This window comes from Megalobrama amblycephala, linkage group LG20 (assembly GCF_018812025.1).
Source record: "Megalobrama amblycephala isolate DHTTF-2021 linkage group LG20, ASM1881202v1, whole genome shotgun sequence".
NCBI classification, from domain to species: Eukaryota; Metazoa; Chordata; class Actinopteri; order Cypriniformes; family Xenocyprididae; genus Megalobrama; species Megalobrama amblycephala.
In genome coordinates, this window is record NC_063063.1 from 24,643,713 (window position 1) to 24,663,921 (window position 20,209).

General features: G+C 35.2%; 1 protein-coding gene across 1 annotated transcript in view; it reads right to left on the minus strand.

Annotated features, from left to right (window-relative positions):
* Nucleotides 1-20,209, minus strand: part of aatkb (apoptosis-associated tyrosine kinase b) — a 62,266-nt gene that overhangs the window by 24,931 nt on the left and 17,126 nt on the right. The window contains exon 2 of the mRNA XM_048170385.1: nucleotides 5,428-5,561. Within this exon, the coding sequence (XP_048026342.1) occupies nucleotides 5,428-5,561 (134 nt within the window). The remainder of the gene's footprint in view (nucleotides 1-5,427; nucleotides 5,562-20,209) is intronic.

Below are 20,209 nucleotides of genomic sequence, written 5' to 3' on the forward strand. Positions count from 1 at the left end.
CAATTTACATTCATAATCGGCCTTACAATCGTTAAGTGTGCGCGGCTTAAGTGAAAGCACTTAAAAAAATAAAAGAATGAAAAAGTTATGGAAGTTTATATTTACTGTAAATCAAATGTACTGTACTAAACATTTTATATAAAATATGTATTTTATCAAATATTTTTTACTCAAAGCCATATTTCTAAACAAGTTGTGTTCCAAATTTGAAGTTGATATCACAAAAATTGAAGTTCACATGAGATTTTGTTTAGGTGCTGTACCAAAAAAAATCCACCAGGTGTCATCCACATTCCATTGAATTTTTTTTTTTTGATGCACTCACCTGTAACAAATTTTTACATTTCTTTCCAAATATCACTTCTATCACAAAACAATCACCAGATATGGAACCTTGAGACTCAGACCTTTCCAACAATATGTGTTTTGTCAAGATTAGAAAAAGTTTTAAATATAAAGTAGTTAAAATAAAATTTGTAATATGAAACCTGACACTGCCCACCAGGGGAGGATCCCGCTAAAAGAATTTAGAGTACTGTTTCTATGGTAATTCAGAGTCCAAATTCAAAACGGTTTTCACAGGATGAATTTTGAGTTCATAAGCTTTTGAATGATACCTAATTTATGATGATTACTAAATATTGTGATATGAAAAAAAAAATGCACTAAATAAAAAATGCCAAGCCTCCCGCTAACAGAACGGCAACAGTTAAGGAGTTTAAAGGTCCCGTTCTTCGTGATCCCATGTTTCAAACTTTAGTTAGTGTGTAATGTTGTTGTTAGAGTATAAATAAAATCTGTAAAATTTTAAAGCTCAAAGTTCAATGCCAAGCGAGATATTTTATTTAACAGAAGTCGCCTACATCGAACGGCCAGTTTGGACTACATCCCTCTACTTCCTTCTTTAATGACGTCACTAAAACAGTTTTTTGACTAACCTCCGCCCACAGGAATACACAAGAGTTGCGTTTGTAGAGTGTGTTTGTCGCCATGTCGTCGAAACGCTGTTATTTTCATCCCGCAGTCCAATCACCGGGTCTGATTCCGGCTCAAATTGATAGGGTAAAATGAAAGACATGTTTACAATAACACTGAGCGCGTGCATCTCCACGTTATGGTAAGAGGCGTGACCTTTGCGGGCAAGGAGCGCTAAGCTGCTTTGTGCTTTTTTTACACGTGAAACATGAACACATGTTATATTGCACACTATAAACACAATCAAAGCTTCAAAAAAACCACGAAAAACGGGACCTTTAAATACATTAAAATATATAAAAGAAAACAGTTTTATATATATATATATATATATATATATATATATATATATATGTCAAACGATTAATCGCGATTAATCACATACAAAATAAAAGTTTGAGTTTTCCTAATATATGTGTGAGTACTGTATGTAATTATTATGTATATATAAATACAAACACATTCATATATATAACTGAGAAATATTTACAAGAATATGTATTTATTTATATTTTTATATAATGTATATTATATATAAATAAAAATATTTTGTACATAAATAACATATTTCTCTTAAATATATACATTAATTTGTGTGTATTTATATATACATAATAATTACACATATTAGGCAAACTCAAACTTTTATTTTGTATGCGATTAATCGTTTGACAGCCCTAATGTATATACAGTACAGTCCAAAAGTTTGGAACCACTAAGATTTGTAATGTTTTTAAAAGAAGTTTCGTCTACTCACCAAGGCTACATTTATTTAATTAAAAATACAGTAAAAAACAGTAATATTGTGAAATATTATTACAATTTAAAATAACTGTGTACTATTTAAATATATTTGACAAAGTAATTTATTCCTGTGATGCAAAGCTGAATTTTCAGCATCGTTACTCCAGTCTTCAGTGTCACATGATCCTTCAGAAATCATTCTAATATGCTGATTTGCTGCTCAAGAAACATTTATGATTATTTTCAATGTTGAAAACAGTTGTGTACTTTTTTTTCAGGATTCCTTGATGAATAGAAAGTTCAAAAGAACAGCATTTATCTGAAATACAAAGCTTCTGTAGCATTATACACTACCGTTCAAAAGTTTGGGGTCAGTAAGAATTTTTATTTTTATTTTTTTGAAAAGAAATTAAAGAAATGAATACTTTTATTCAGCAAGGATGCATTAAATCAAATTCCTATTCATCAAATAATCCTGAAAAAAAATATTGTACACAAATATTTTGTACAATTGTACACATTAAATGTTTCTTGAGCAGCAGATCAGCATATTAGAATGATTTCTGAAGGATCATGTGACACTGAAGACTGGAGTAATGATGCTGAAAATTCAGCTTTGCCATCACAGGAATAAATTACTTTGTGAAATATATTCAAATAGAAAACAGTTATTTTTAATTGTAATAATATTTCACAATATTACTGTTTTTTACTGTATTTTTAATTAAATAAATGTAGCCTTGGTGAGCAGACGAAACTTCTTTTAAAAACATTAAAAATCTTAGTGGTTCCAAACTTTTGGACTGTACTGTATATATGTTTTACTGTTTCAAAAACGTTTCAAAAATCTTACTGACCCTAAACTTTTGAACAGTACCTTGGAATAGAATAGACTGCATAAAACTTAAGTAAAGATTGACATCAATGAACAGAGATAACCACACTGAATCTGCACTTACATCAATAAAGGTGTGATTATCATTCATAAAATTAATTTTTAAGCATCTAATTTTGCAGTACCTGATAAAGTTACTAGACAACAAATGAGTAACTTGAGTAACATTAATGACCCTGCATATAAAGGACCCAACATATTAGCATAAAAACACACTTGCACTTTATGTAAGCTCTGTATTACAGTCTCATCTCAACCTAACCAGCACATTTTTTTTTTGCAGCGCTCACATATTGTGTAAGCGTGCGTGTGAAGCCTCGAGAATGCTAAAGGGGAATGAATCAATTACCTTCAGGCCTGTCAGACTTCCAACTTGTGTAGAAGAATGAAAGGGTATAAAGTAGAGACAGGAATTGTGTTAGCTAATAGACAGACAGAGAGAGAAGGAAGAGTGCGTTTTCAGCAGCTGTTTAAGCGCTGATCTGTAGCTCCACTGAGGGATTGTAATTACAAATATTTGGCCTTTACTGGAGACCATGTGCTTAGAAGCATGAAAGAGTTATCCTCTTCTCTCTCACATACTTACACGAGTCTCATTTCTCCTGTGCCTTGACCCACTTTAAAGTTGCTGCTGAAAAATGCACAGTGCGCGCCGAGATCTATGGCCATATGCCGTTTGAAGGCCTCCGCTGCTCACTACAAAAACACGTCTACAGGGAAGTGATTGTGTCCCTGCGCTCTCTCTCGGCCTCTCTTCCTTTAACCTTATGAGACAGGACTAAGTGGTTTGCTCTGAAGAAATTGCTTTTCTCCGAAACTCTTGGACTTGTAACTTCAAAAGGGCAAGAGGACATGCATTGTGCTACTTGCTGATCAAAGCATTCCTACAGATCTGAAACAGGCTCAAAAAGTGATTCATGAATGATGCTTTTGACAATTTCATTCATAACTGCAGGATGGCAACAGGCCAAGAAACTGCAATAGAGAGAGATGTTTTTGTGTTAATTCATTGCTGAAAAGACTGGAAAGTTTGATTAAAATCTCCCCGAGCCAGAAACCTTTCAATGACCGTGATTAAATCTGAATAGATGTGGCATTTATATCAGCGTTTTAACACTTGATTGTGATTGGTCAGTCATGGAATTCTACAATGAATTTTTTGTATGGCTAAATGATATAACGGATTCCTACGTAGCTAGTTTCATGGCTCACATTTCACTCCATGCTCTCTTTCTCCTCGTATAATAATTTCAAATCAAATTAATATTTCATGCTCATTTATTTACTTATTTGGTAAGTATAATAAATCTTTGCCTACAGGTCATGCACCACATTATTAATGCATATTATAGTATACATATTCATAGACAGTGGCATAAGAAAATCAGGGCATTTACTGTACAATATAGGATATTGTTGTTATATCATTGTTAGTGCACTGCAGAAAATCCTGAATATTGTTTGTTTTCCAGGAAAAATATTTAAAAATCTTTAAAACAAGATAAATTTAGCTGAGAAACAAAGCTACTTTTTATTAGAATGCATCTATCTTTTTCTACATTTTTACTAAACAATAAACATGAATAAATCTAGCTTGAAAAATATAAGATTTTTTTATTATTTTAATTATTTGTAATATATATATATATATATATATATACAGTCCAGTCCAAAAGTTTGGAACCACTAAGATTTTTAATGTTTTTAAAAGAAGTTTCGTCTGCTCACCAAGGCTACATTTATTTAATTAAAAATACAGTAAAAAACAGTAATATTGTGAAATATTATTACAATTTAAAATAACTGTGTACTATTTAAATATATTTGACAAAGTAATTTATTCCTGTGATGCAAAGCTGAATTTTCAGCATCGTTACTCCAGTCTTCAGTGTCACATGATCCTTCAGAAATCTTTCTAATATGCTGATTTGCTGCTCAAGAAACATTTATGATTATTTTCAATGTTGAAAACAGTTGTGTACTTTTTTTTTTTCAGGATTCCTTGATGAATAGAAAGTTCAAAAGAACAGCATTTATCTGAAATACAAAGCTTCTGTAGCATTATACACTACCATTCAAAAGTTTGGGGTCAGTAAGAATTTTTATTTTTATTTTTTTGAAAAGAAATTAAAGAAATGAATACTTTTATTCAGCAAGGATGCATTAAATCAATCAAAAGTGGCAGTAAAGACATTTATAATGTTACAAAAGATTAGATTTCAGATAAACACTGTTCTTTTGAACTTTCTATTCATCAAATAATCCTGAAAAAAAATATTGTACACAAATATTTTGTACAATTGTGACTGGAGACTGGAGTAATGATGCTGAAAATTCAGCTTTGCCATCACAGGAATAAATTACTTTGTGAAATATATTCAAATAGAAAACAGTTATTTTAAATTGTAATAATATTTCACAATATTACTGTTTTTTTACTGTATTTTTAATTAAATAAATGTAGCCTTGGTGAGCAGACAAAACTTATTTTAAAAACATTAAAAATCTTAGTGGTTCCAAACTTTTGGACTGTACTGTATATATATATATATATATATATATATATATATATATTTTTTTTTTTTTTTTTTTTTTTTTTTTTGCCAGGAAATCAAGAGAAAGATATGGTAGAGATTTGCATTGTGTGCTTTTTTCATTGGCCTGAGACTAACACAGTTTATTTTATTATGAATATTCTGATTGGGACTGACATTTACTGAGTCAGCTTACTTCAAAGATTGGGCCCTGTAAATCATGTTGGAATGTAAGAGCCAATGTTTTTAAAAAGAGATTGAAATGAAAGAGGGTCTCACCTTAAAGCCAATGTCACCTCGTTTACAGCAAAGACAAGCCAGCATGAGGAAGATGAAGGTAAAGAGTCCAGAGAAAGACACAGCCACCACAGCCAGAGAGGACGACCAGGACAGCTCACTCAGAGGAGCGCCATCTGCAGGACAGATACAACATTAGACAAACTAACTAACTGCTAATATCACAATACAGGATGAGGGAGCTTGGGTACAAGGTTTTTTTGTTTTGTTTTGTTTTGTTTTAATGACCGATGCAACAACATAATGCAAAATGGTTATTGACAATAGGAAGTGATTTTTCAACATCAAGAAATTTATATAATGCTATAAGTTTGTGTTTTTTACTGATAGTTATTTTTAGAATTGTCCTGGACTTCCTGGCTTATTGTATGTCCCAAGTCAAATTCAGTAGGTGCACCCAAAAGAAAATGAAGAAAGTCATAAACACCTAGGATGGGTGTATATGACTGCATGATGGAATTGAGACAAATTGATCATTATTCTTTAACATAAAACCAGGTCAATATTAAGCCTAATGTGCGTCTTTTTCTATTTGGATTTTATATGAATTAACTGCAAAGACATCATTTGCATGGATCGTGTGCTGTCGTCTTTAACTGATGACATGAAACGGTCCTGTGTTGTGCACCCATATGACATATGACCTTGGCGAGGGAAACTTTTGGCCTCACAAACTGAATTTCATTTATCATTGAGTTTCTTCTGATTTCAGTGCATTCAGAATAAGCAAAACAGGCAGGTAACAAATGAAAATGCTGTAGCCAAAAGAAACAATAGGGCTGAATGAAGGCAACGTAACATTCTGCTGTTTTCCCTCACTTTTTAAACTGTCTGATCTAATATTGTGATATGCAGGCCAGGGGCGCATATATTATTAAAGAAGTGCTAGAGCATAAAGTAATAAAGAGCATAATTAATTAATAATTAATACGCGGAATATGTAATCAAATTCTTCATCTAGGACAACAAAATAACTACATCAAGACAGATTGTTATTGTCAATGATGCCGCATTTGCAGGCTTTATTTATTTATTAGACTTTCAAGGTCTCATTTTCACTCAAAATTCAGCTTCAGTAGTTGCCGTGGAAACTGGAATGGATAGGATGAGTGTAAAATCTGCAGTTGGCTTCAAAAACGCTCAGTTTTTCAACACATTACCTCTATCTTTCTATCTATCTAAAGAAATGGATAATGGATTTGTGTGAGTGTGTTTGTACTTGACATTCCATAAGCAATATGTTGTGAGGTCTCATGAAATGCATTCATCTATATTTCATTCCCTCTGGTGCTGGGAGGTTTTTCTGGGTGCTGAACCGCTCACTGCAGCTGCATTACAATCAGACGTAAATCATTAAGTTCAAACCAGCAGAGAGACACCAGAAATACAGCTAAACCACTACTATAGAGATCCTGCACTAATGAATAGCGGTTGGGTTACATCTTTTGTGCTTGGTAAAGCAGGTAATTAAGAATGAATTTAAGAGCGATCTAGTCTCATTCTGAGCATAAGCATATGTGGATATTTTGAAGGACGATTCACAGTGCTCAGTATGAATGCTGAAATTAGTATTCATGAATTAAATCACATGCAGTGATGAAACACAGAGGGGAAGTGACAAAGACCCTTTCAAGCACCCTTCATTAGAAAAGGTTGTTTGGAAGAAAAACTATAGTGACTCTGCTGTTCCAGGGTGAGGGATAAAATTACACACACCCATTTAGTGAAAATGTCAAATAGTAAGAACCACTTTGAATGTCAGGTTTTTGACATGTTTCATTATATCTGTGAGGATGTTTTAAAAAAGTATTGTCAAACTTATACATACAACCATATACTCTTCACTGCGAGATCAATGCTATTGAGTCATGAAGACATTGAGAGGGCCCGAGAGCCCTCCACTCTTAATGAGAACAGATATTACTAACCGAAGGCCTCACATACACTTCAAAACTGAAATAAGACTTTAGAACCCCACACATTATGACGTAGTCTGGGTAAACCCAGCCTGATCTGCCGGCGATTTGATTTCGCTCGGCAACTCGTGCATTCATTTCTGCTGCGCTGTTACACTTTTGCGGGAACCAATCACAGAGTCGCCTTTTAAAATCTCGACGATGCTGAATGACTTCTTTAGTTAGCAAACAAATACCGATCACTTTCATGTTTTTTTGTACAACCTGCAAAAATCGATCGATGCCATTGCTGCTTCTGCATACCGCGGATCAATGCTACAAACCAATACAAACTTACCCTGCATCTCAATCAGCTCCCTAGTTCCCTAGGCTGGAATCAGTATATCATGAAAGTGAATGTGGCTGATTCCCTGATCAGTGCCCTGACTACTGAACTAGGGAGCTGATTGAGACACACGGTAAACCTGCCTGGAGTTTTCGCATCGCTCTGCAAAGTACGTCACCCGGGTCGTTGATCTGATTGGTTGAAGGACTATCCAATTGCGTGACCAATGCTCGTTGATCACGCCTCTTGTGCAGTAGGAAATACATAGCAAACTCCCCAGACCAATGTTCAATTTTAAATTGAGCTTGGTCTGGTGATAGTCAGACTAATTATGACGTGCATTTTATTATCTGATCCCTCAATTAATTTGTACTTCTTTGCATAAACTATTAGAGTTGCAGCAACAATACAGTAACAGAAGGTTAAAATTTACATTACTGACTTTGAGCAACAGTTTTAGGCCACTAATTCATTCAGTTTTATTCAGCAAGGATGTATTAAACTGATCAAAAGTGACAATAAAGATACTGTTTCAAAAATTTTTGATTTCATATATAAAAAAAGCCATATTCATCAAAAAATCCTGAAAACAATACATAACGGTTTCCACAAAAACATTAAGCAGCACAGCAGTTTTCAACAGTGATAATAATAAGAAATGTTTCTTGAGCAGCCAATCAGCATATTAGAATGATTTCTGAAGGATCATGTGACACTGAAGACTGGAGTAATGATGCTGAAAATCTAGCTTTGCCGTCACATGATTACATTACATTTTAAAATATATTAAAATAGAAAACTGTTATTTTAAATTGTAATAATATTTCACAATTGTACTGTATTTTTGATCAAATAAATGCGGCCTTGGTGAGCATAAGAGACTTAATGCATGTGTGAACTTTCAGAGGAAGTGACTTTATTTTCATGTAAAAATCATTTTGGTTAAATGTAATAACAAAAACAGCCAGAGTTGGCTATTAATAGCATTAATTGCAGATTGCTGAATCTGATGCCACTTGTTTTGATGTTTTCATAATGATGCAAATGTGATCCAAGTGTCTAAATTCTTTTTGGGGCAGTTGTAAACAGGGGATAGCAAAGTGCTATCTAAAAGTACTACTAAATAAAAAATGACTGGTTACATAATTAAGTGCATAAACCAGTCATGTGCAGAACACAGTGTACACTGACTAATGTGACAAAACACAATTTAAGATACCAAATGAGTGTCAAAAGTTGCAACACAACCTTATATTTGTGAAGCAAAAAGCATAAATAACTAATGATGTTTAAATTTAGAACTACAGACAATGATCTAGTAGATCTGGTTTATGTGCTAATAGTCAAGAATCTAAAGACCTATACTGTACAGTTATTACAATCAGCTAATGATTCTGCCTCTCTCTGAGACTGATCAACGATTAGATGTGTGAACTAGGTGCTTGTCTGTCACTATTCGTTCTCAGAATTCAGCATTCACATTAACATAGTCACATTAGTCATGTAACACAAGCTATTTCTGATATGACCATCTTCATCTTAACACATTCTCTGAAACACACTGTCTGGATCCTGTGAGCTCAAATTCCAGACCGTCTTTTTAAAGTGTGACTGCCAGTGACTCATTCTAGTCTCATCGAGCCATTACAAGGCTTTCAGATTCAGGTGCTCTCAAATTTTGTTGTCTTTGAGGTATGATTTGGCCCAATCAAACTCTCAATTTGCAATCAAACTCTAGTCTAAAATGTTTGCTGGAACTAACAGTAAATAATTTCCATCTTAAAAGTGTTTTATAGCTCACAATGAACCCCTGAGAGAACAAGAATCTAAACAAAACATCTAAATGAGCAGCAATCATCAGATTGAAGCACCTTGGAGCCTATATTTTTAAGATAATAAGCTTGAAAGCAGAAAATAAACAGAAAGCTATTAGTGCTTATAAGACAGAGACAATGCACCATAAATTTTACAATTGACAGTTGAGCCAAGGACCACAAATACAACCATTTTCATGCCAAATTTGACATGCCTGCTTGAACTCAAACTTTAAATATATATAGTTTTATGAAAACTGAGTAGTTGTTTTATTCTCTATTTTAATAATTAGTGACCTAATTAGGATATTCCATAAAAGAATAATTAGGAACTCCATGAAATCTTTTTCTGCTGGTTTCTTTGAAATAAAAAACCTAGTTTACAAAGGTAAATTTAACAAATAATAAAATGTTCTAAAATAACGATTTGACTGACACCAATTGATTTATTTATTTTTTTTAAAGGAAATTAATACTTGTATTCAGCAATAACAAATTAACCCTTAAATGCATACCTCGGGTCTTTAGTGACCCGGGGCCTCATTTACTACCCTCCTCCTCATTCATTTTTTTAAAGTTAGACTTAAACCTTCTTGGTATTCTTCAATCGATTCATTATAAAGAATATAACATGAAAAAAAATCATGAAATTATAAAAGAATGCCTATTTTTGAATTCATTTTTTTGTAAAAATTGTATAGGGTCGCTAACGACCCGTGTGTATCAGTGTACGTATATTTTTTCTGCACAACAATAATTGAATCTTAGATGACGGAATAAGGGCAATTCACCTTTATTCCACAAGGTGGCAATGTCTGAAACACAATGCTGAAGTGACGACTCTTTCAGACAGAAAATGAAATAATAAGTAACATGAAATGGCTCAGTGATTTACTGCAGAGCAAGTACTAAACACAATCAAATATGACTGTAACTGTCACTGGATGGATCTGGTGAAGCTGTTAGCGATCGAAATATTGATTTTGAAGATATTGAAAATTATATAGTTCTGAGAATATGTTTGAGATCGCGAATAGGCTCATATTTGCGACCTCAAACATAAAACTAGACCATTATTTGCTGAATTTACTGGGAAATGAGCTCTGACGAGGACAGTGATGATGACATAAAACATCTGCTCAAACTGAACCCTTTCAAGCTCCAAAAGGTAACAAACTATGATTTATTTTATTCTTCTGTAATTGCTACTCTAATATCAGAGGAGTTTTATATTATCGTGACAGGTAGAGATCATTCCGTGTTAGATATAGATCCGGGTCGATAAAGACCCGAATATGTAAGAATGATTGGCGAAACAGTCATGCATTTAAGGGTTAAATTGATTGATGACAGTGCATTCATAATATAACAAATAATTATTTGTTTCCAATAAATGATTTTCTTTTGAAATTTCTATTCATCAAAGACAAAAATATCATAGTTTTCACAAAGAAAATATTAAGCAGCTGTTATCAACAATAAGAAATGTTTCTTGAGTAGCAAATCAGCATATTAGAATGATTTCTGAAGGATCATGTGACACTAAAGACTGGAGTAAGCGTCACATGATTACATTACATTTTAAAATATATTCAAATAGAAAACTGTTATTTTAAATTGTAATGATATTTCACAATTGTACTGTATTTTTGATCAAATAAATGCAGCCTTGATGAGCAAAAGAGACTTAATACATGTGTAAACTTGCATAGGAAATGACTTTATATTTCATGTAGAAATCATCAGAGTTGGCTATTAATAGCATAAATTGCAGATTGCTAAATCTGATGCCACTTGTTTTGATGTTTTCATAATGAGTGTTACAAAAAAATAAAAAAATAAGAAGTTCTGACTGCTGTTTGCTCTTTCCTCTCTCTCTCCTCCGGAGGAGCTCAGGGGTTGGTACCCATTTTCAGTCAGCACAGCTAGAGAGCAGGAGTAGCTCTAATGACTAAATGATGAAAGATGGGTGGGGGTGAACCACAGCAGAGCACAGCCATGAGAGATGGAGGAAAAGTGTACCCTGTTGCCGGTGGGAAGCCTGACAAAAGAGCCCAAGCAGAACCTTTAATTTACAGCAGTGAAAAACAACAGCATTCAAGCAGATCCATTAACATAAACTAAGCCCAAACTGTTAACCAATCATAAGGCTGGATTTCGTTTCCATGGAGATGATTGACAGGCGATTTAAATGGAACAGTCTGGTGCTTAGAGGTCATGCACTTTCACTTATGACTAAAATGCCAGAACAGCATTAATGGGCCTCTAGTCACACACACACACACATTTTTCTCTAAGTGACAGGTCTGTTTGCCAAAATCAGACAGCGTGAACTGACATATACCAAAGCACTTTTCTACATTCGCATTTCAAATTCAATCCCAACCGATGTATGCTCAACAACAGCTAGAGAATACCCATAATGCACCGTGAGAGTCACACACCGAATGAATTCCTGCTTCTTGCCAGAAGATGGCGCCCACATCTGAATCATCCATACATCAATTTTCCAAACCGCTGGTCCAATGTGGCTACAGTGTAATATCATACAATTGATTATTAAATTGTTTAATTAAGGTTTGTACATAGTTTCCATGACAAAGTTAAATATTTTTATCTTATACTGGAGCACAAACAATGCAAAAGGTGCAACCCTTCCGACACACTCAGTGTCGAATTCACTCAATCATTTTCATTCATTCCCTCAAGTGATCTGTATGAGTAGATTAATGTAGGAAATAGAGAATAAGGGTATAGGGGGTGATTTTGAACACAGCCCAGGACCAGGACTGGGAAGGGAACCCCTGAGCTACAGGAAACAATTCAATGCTACCGCAGAAACAATAGTGCGATAGAAAATGCTGCAAAGACAGTACATCAGCTTAAACATTGTGCTGAGAGAACTCTCTAGATGACACATACTGATCCTTACACTGCTACTCAGGTAGTTTTAATGTGCTGGCATTACTTACATCCCTCACTCGACTATCTCCAACAGCTTTGGACAGTCAGCACGAAAGCAGACAAAAAGCGAGAGATGAAAGACTACAAATGAGGGATAGTAGAGGCTGAATGCCAAACATGCTCAGAGAAAAGAGAGAGAGACAGTCTGTTCAAATATGATCGGGCGATTAATCTAATAAGCTGAAGCCTAATATTGATGAAGAGACAGAATGTAAGAACAGAAGGCGAATGGATGGACGGGTGGAGGGGTGGAGAGGTGGAGCTGGACCACGGCCCATGACAGACAAACTGGAAATGGACATAGACATAATGCACATATGGCCAAAGAGCTGCTCACTCTGTCAGACTGACCCCAAATACAGCCTGAGTGCATGAGAAACACAGCACCCTGGAGACATCAGCACATCAGAGCAAACAAACCGGCTCCATACGGGACAAGATTCAGCTTCAAATGTGTCCTGAATCGGCGGCCATCTTTGTGAACACCCCCAAGCAGATCCTTTGCAGAGGTTTTGCCACTTACGTTTCAATTCAGCATTAAATCACCAATAATATTAGACAAAAATGTTATCATAAAGTTTGCCTCTTTATCTCAGATCAGTAGTGTTGTTATTGTTTACTAATACTACTATTAAAAATGTTTTCGTTCATTGAAATAAAGCTGAAATTAAAGAAAATATAATTATTCGGTGTGTCTATTTACACCAGGGCTCATCAGCTGGCGGCCTGCGGGCCAAATCTGGCCAACCAATCATCTTCATCCGGCCCGTGGCACCTCAATCTCCCTCCTCCTCTTTTCATGGCGGTGCGGCTAAATTTGGTTAGATACGTGGCCGCAGTGGCGTCTGCAGCTGTACGGCTATATACGCACTGTTCGTACCATGCACGCTCCTCCGACTGACCTGAGAAAAGTTTCCGTGCGAATATTTGGATTCGTTCGAACCGCTCTGTCACTGAATCATCTGAAGTTGTTTCTCAGTCAGTAACAACAAATACATAACAAATAGTGCTGTTTTCAGGTGTTTCACTAGTTTATTTTGAACTACGCTGCACGGCCCAGTGGATAACGGAACGAAAGCGTAAAGGAGCTGCGTTATTTCCGGTCCTGGATACCATTATTAAACAGCGTTGCAACATCTAGTGAGAAGCATTTCAATTCGACACACACCACTCAGTTACAAACTACAAATCACTCGATGATTAAACAGCCTCAACATTCCCAACAAGACTCATGAGGAAAACAGGAGAAACATGCCATGAGTGAAGATAGAAGACTTTTAAATACCGAAATCACCACCCTTACAAACATTTACCATGAATGAACTGTAGTAAATTACCATGGTTTATGGAAATGTGGAATATTTATATTGAAAACTGTTATAGCCATTTATATTGCAATATATTTATTAGGTGAGTAGGGAAATATATATTTCATGTCTTTGTCAAGGTGTAGTTTTTACCTGTGTTTAGGTGTTTTTTATAGGCCTATATAACATATCATAATATAATATCATTTGACAGTGGTAGTGAGTAGCCATTTTACCTGTGGTCCCACTGAAGTCTCACTGTGAGAATATGTTCATTTAAACCTAATAGTTAATAAAATAATATTTACCAATAAGTTTTTATTTATATATAGCTGTTGATTTTTCTGTCAGATGCATTTTAAATGAAGCACCTGAGAAAAATGGGAAGGATTTGCATGCAGGTATGATGCTAATTCTATTCATCAGGATCAGTGTCCATATGTTTTATTAACAGTTCATGTTAGTATTGTGTATTTACCATGGTAACTGTATTTTCCATAACCTTAACCCAAAATACCACTTTATTTTCACTTTATGTAGTTTTGTATATTTTTGATGACTGTGGTGGCTCATACCAACTTATTAACTTTATTGTATTTACAAAAAACTAGTTTGGGGCTGCTATTTAAAGGTGCCCTAGAATTAAAAATTGAATTTATCTTGGCATAGTTAAATAACATGAGTTCAGTACATGGAAATGACATACAGCGAGTCTCAAACACTGTTGTGTCCTCCTTCTTATATAAATCCTCTGAAGAACAGGCGAATCTCAACATAACACCGACGGTTACGTAACAGTCGGGGTGAACGCCCCCAATATTTGCATATGCCAGCCCATGATCAAGGCATTAGACAGGGCAGTATTAACGTCTGGAGCTGCACAGCTGAATCATCAGACTAGGTAAGCAAGCTAGGACAACAGCGAAAAATGGCAGATGGAGCAATAATAACTGACATGATCCATGATATCATGATATTTTTAGTGATATTTGTAAATTGTCTTTCTAAATGTTTCGTTAGCATGTTGCTAATGTACTGTTAAATGTGGTTAAATTTACCATCGTTTCTTACTGTATTCACGGAGACAAGACTGTCATTATTTTCATTTTTTAAACACTTGCAGTCTGTATAATTCATAAACACAACTTCATTCTTTATAAATCTCTCCAACAGTGTGTAATGTTAGCTTTAGGCACGGAGCACTATCAAACTCATTCAGAATCAAATGTAAACATCCAAATAAATACTATACTTATGCGATTAGACATGCTGCATGACGAACACTTTGTAAAGAACAATTTTGAGGGTTATATTAGCTGTGTGAACTTTGTTTATGCTGTTTAAGGCAAGCGCGAGCTCCGTGGGCGGGGAGCGTGAGCATTTAAAGGGGCCGCAGACTAAATCGGCTCATATTTAATGATGGGTATTTTGAGCTGAAACTTCACAGACACATTCAGGGGACACCTTAGACTTAAGGCATCTTTACACAGCCGATTTATGGCTGTTCTGAAGCGGGTCTGTACCTGCTCAGAATTCAGTGTAAAGACGCAATGCCGTGTTAAAGAAGACCTAAAATACGCTGGGTCTGACCCACCTCAGCCCCTAGTATCAAAGGCGAGTCTGATACTGTTCTGGTTCAGTGTAAATGAACACGAAATATAGCCGCTCTAAACTACGTCATTGTCATGACAACCAAAGCATTCCAGTCAGCTCAGGCGGCGCGAGATTCAAGAAGCAGGAGACGAAACATATAACTTAGGGCAAATAATAAAAATAATGTCTTCCAACAAGGGGCATTGAAGTAAAAGAGTCCTGTACTCACATCGTGAAGCAAAACCACCAAAATAACAGCAGAGAATCGTCGTGGGTCATCAATTGGCTTTCGCCGTTTGTAATCTTCCCATGAAGAGACTGTCAGATCAACGCGCTGCTACATTTTTCTCAGATAAGGTAAATGCTTAACACAATCGGCGTCACTGTGATTGTGTACAAATGGTTATATTGTGTTCCAAAAATCATCTCCTTGAAGACGATATTTCATCCACACACGACGGTCTATCTGGTGATCTGCTGCTGCCTGATACGCGCAAATGCTAGCATCATTTGTTGTTTCTGTCTCTTTGAAAAAAAAAATTAAAATCCTGTTGTGAACTACCCGGTGTAATAATGTATAATTTTTTGTTGCATCGTTCAATTTTTATTATGACAAACATCAAAGCGTGAGATATAGCACGCAGTTTACTACTTTAAATTTTCGTATTTTTTTTATTTCGAGTTATATTTCATTGTTTATTATTTAATTATTTTTAAATTAATTTTGTTAAAACTGTTAGTTTTGCAATACTTATGTTCAAAGCATTGTTTCCCGCGATTTTAATTCCTGTGTAAATGCATTTATGCCGCTTCAGAGGAGCATTAAACAGTCTGTGTAAATAGACATTTTTGTGAATTTATGCCGCTTCAGAGTTGGTTTCTGTGCCGCTTTTTCTGTGTAAAGATGCCTTTATATTACATTTTTTAAAAAGACGTTCTATGGCACCTTTAATAGTCATATCTTACTGTTTATTCATCAGTACTAGTGATAATCTTACAAATTCCTAAAAATTCTCAAAAAATTGGGAAAATGTGGGTCCCATGTCTAAACCAGTTGAAAACCACTGTTTTATGATACTCAATCATTGTTTTCTATCAGGTCCAATTAAACTTTCTTTATGGAAGTCTCTGATTGGTGCTTTATTTCAAATGCTAAAGATTTTTCAGGCCCAGTGAGGGTTGCTACTTACTGATTGTTTTGAGCATTACAGTAATAACATGCTGTCACAATATCTTGTCTCCATGGCGACTCTCAAAAACAGTCTCTGTCTCTGATCACCAAAAGCACTAATTATTTACTCCTCTCAAATGCGCTCACAGGAAGTAAATAAAAAACATGCACACACACACACACACCGTTGTGATGGAGGAGCTAGACAGTCCTTACATATATTTACAGAAATTAAACTTTAAAACTGAGAGGGTGCCATGTTATGACAGGTTCAGACTACACTATATCATATAGTTATATCATTATAAATGTTGAAAACAGTTGTGCTGCTTAATATTTTGTGGAAACCATGATACTTTTTGATGATACGCTGGTTTTAACTCTGTGCAGACATGCAAGCAAAGACAACATCTTCAGTTTTCAATTTCATCTTTAACAACTAAGTTTAAAATTTTAATGAGGGAATTATTCAAGTATCTGTTATTGAGAAGCTGCATGCATCTATTATTGCACACACACTTAAGTATGTCCGTTAGCATCTGTGTAACTGCAGTGAAGTCTGTGCCCCATGGTGCCCCTGTCTTCATTAAAGCTTGAAGTTCGTGGAGCCATACTGGGCTCACAAACGTAGAGATTATAACTCCCAATGAAATACGCCACCTTCAATGGAAATTGAAAGTGTAGTAATTGAAAGTTCTTAAAATCCATTGCTTCACCACACTTTTTACACCTGCATGCTTCTCAAACAGCTCTAGGATCTTTTACCTTTAAGTCCATTAAAATATGCAAAAGTTTTTTTTAAATCTACATCTAACTTACAGCCATACCGGTGCTTGAGTTTGCTTTCATTTCAACACAGAAATCTGCCATTCTGAAACTGAATAGCTGAGGATAAATTATGCTATGTAATGGGTAACATTTGTTTTCTAGCTTTATAATTATCAGAGAGTATCAGAGAGTATCAGATACAAATAAAATGGATTGTGTGTGGGGGGGGGGGGGACCCGAATGTTCATTTATGATTAAGAAAATAACAGCAAAAAGCATTTGCAAGTCCAAGTCATTTATCCTACTTTGTAGAAACTCTGACCCAAATACTCATGGCCTTCTTTTTGTACAGTCACCACTAGTTAGTGTGACACATTTTACAGCAGGAAAACAGATTGGCTTACTTCAGCACTGCTGTGCAGGAAGGCCGGATACGCAGCAGATATGTGTGTGGTGTATTTATCAGAAACACATTTGGGGTTTACTGGTAGCTTGTGTTATGCTAAATCAACAACTCAATGACCCGCAAGTCCTTCCCATTCCCTTGATCCTTTTACACCTACTTTAAAATACAGTTCATTTGTTTTAGTAGTTGGCACTTTGCCATCTGCATGATAGAAAGAAGGATAGAGAGAAAATCTATCAAGTTTTTCCCACTGTGCCCTTTGAGCTGAATCTCATTTTCTTAACTTTCTCATTAAGACTTGAGACTCCTCCACGCCTAATGTTTACTTTTTGTAGGCCTCATTTAAAGTATGTGTTCTTTCAAAAGCTACGGCATATCCTGAATTTACCTAGATCCAAGAAGCTCTTGATTAAGGCTCAGCAAAGCAAACTAATATTAAAGATTTGAATAATGGAATGGTTTATATGGATCAAAGACCCATGATTCTCCCGCAATCCAGATTTTTCTCTTCAAATAGGACTAGCGATATAATCCCTGAGCAAACAAGGAAACATTGGCAAGGCAAAGAAAATCCTTATGTAGTATATATCTATGATATATGATTCATGGACATGTCTGACCTATTAAATGCTGTTCATTTAGTTGGAACACTTTGGTTTTTCGCTGAAACCAACAGAACCATGCCAAGAATAACTGAACAAAAAACAGTTTATGTCAATCTGCAAGTGATAAGTATGCATTATTTTACAGAAATATATTTAGAAAACAAAGCAGTTACTTATAGTTAATTTCACGGACACTAAATGCCTCAAACTTTGATGCCACTACCTGGCAAACTTTAGCTAATCATGTGATTTGTTGTTCTTCAAAGTTGCTCGTTGCATAAACCTTGTTTCTAGGCGGAATTCTGCACCCAGACTCCCAGAAGTTGCTCAGCCAATCAGATTGCAATTGTCATTTTCTGCTAGTTCTGCCAGTTTTGAATGTAATTTGCATCAGACTGTCAGTGAATGGACTGTGGGCGGTCGTGGGTGTTCCGTCTGAGGCTGAAGCCTCCTACTTCAAACATTTTGACCAGCATTAGCATTTTACATTAGAGTTTTTAGAACTCTCTTTCATCTCAAAATGTATCTTTTAGGTTCAGAATACTGAGATACAGGGTACAAAGATGAAAAAGATGACTTTGACTTCCTGTTCAGTCATAGCACAGGAATGTGTACCCATGAAAACGCACACACATGAATACTGCTTTTCCTATCTGTGCACAGTAAGAAGCCTGTCTAATCAATAAACCCCCCTTAAGTCAGCGGGTCTACATGATGCTTGTGACAGGAATAGCATCTTTGTGCGTTCTCTAAGCTTTCCTGCGGCGAGGACACATCGTACGGCTACTAAAAGAGTCAGTGATGGATAGAGAAATGTAAAATCAATAGATAAACCCAACATATGGATCAATCACCATGCTCTGTCTTTCCCTCCTCCGGTCACTTTATGGCTCTGTTCCAAAATCTAGTGACTGTCTTGTTGTTTTACTGTCTTCAAATGCATCTATGTGGTATGAGAGAATTTCAACTGAAATGAGTGGCTGTTTTTTAACATTCTACTATAGGCAGCAACAACATTAAACATAAAAGCACACAGGAAACTCAACTTACAATTCATTTCAACATTTAAAGCATTTTGCTAATTACATGATACTCTAAAATAGCATCAAAAATAGCATATATTGGGTAAAATAATTGAATTTTAATTGGATTTTTAAAAAAATTATATTTTTTAATTTTACTATTTTTGATTTAATCATATAGAATTACAGTAAATTCAATTCAATTCAAAAGTAAAGAAATTAATACTTTCATTCAGCAAGGATGCATTAAATTGATCAAAAATATATGTATTTTTGATCAATGGACTCGACAAAGGTGGACTTAACTACAGCCCTAATATATATATAAAAATAAAATATTGGCACCCTTAGTAAATATGAGCAAAGGCGGCTGTGAAAATAAATCTGCATTGTTTATCTTTTTGATCTTTCATTCAAAAAATTCACAAAATTCTAACCTTTCATTAAAGAAAAACAATTGAAAATGGGTGGAAAAGCTCATTATGAAATAAATTTTTCTCTAGTTCATGTTGGCCACAATTATTGGCACCCAATTATTGCAATGTCCTTTTCCCAAGATAACAGCTCTGAGTCTTCTTCTATAATGCCTGATGAGTTTGGAGAACACCTGACAAGAGATCAGAGACCATTCCTCCATACAGAATCTCTCCAGATCCTTCAGATTCCAGCTCCATGTTGGTGCTTCTTCTCTTCAGTTCACTCCACTCATTTTCTTTAGGTTTCAGGTCAGGGAACTGGGATGGCCATGGCAGAAGCTTCATTTCGTGCTCAGTGACACATTTTTGTGTTGGTTTTGATGTTTGTTTTGGATCATTGTCCTGATGGACAATCCAACCACTGCCCATTATTGGATTTCTAGCAGAAGTGGTCAGG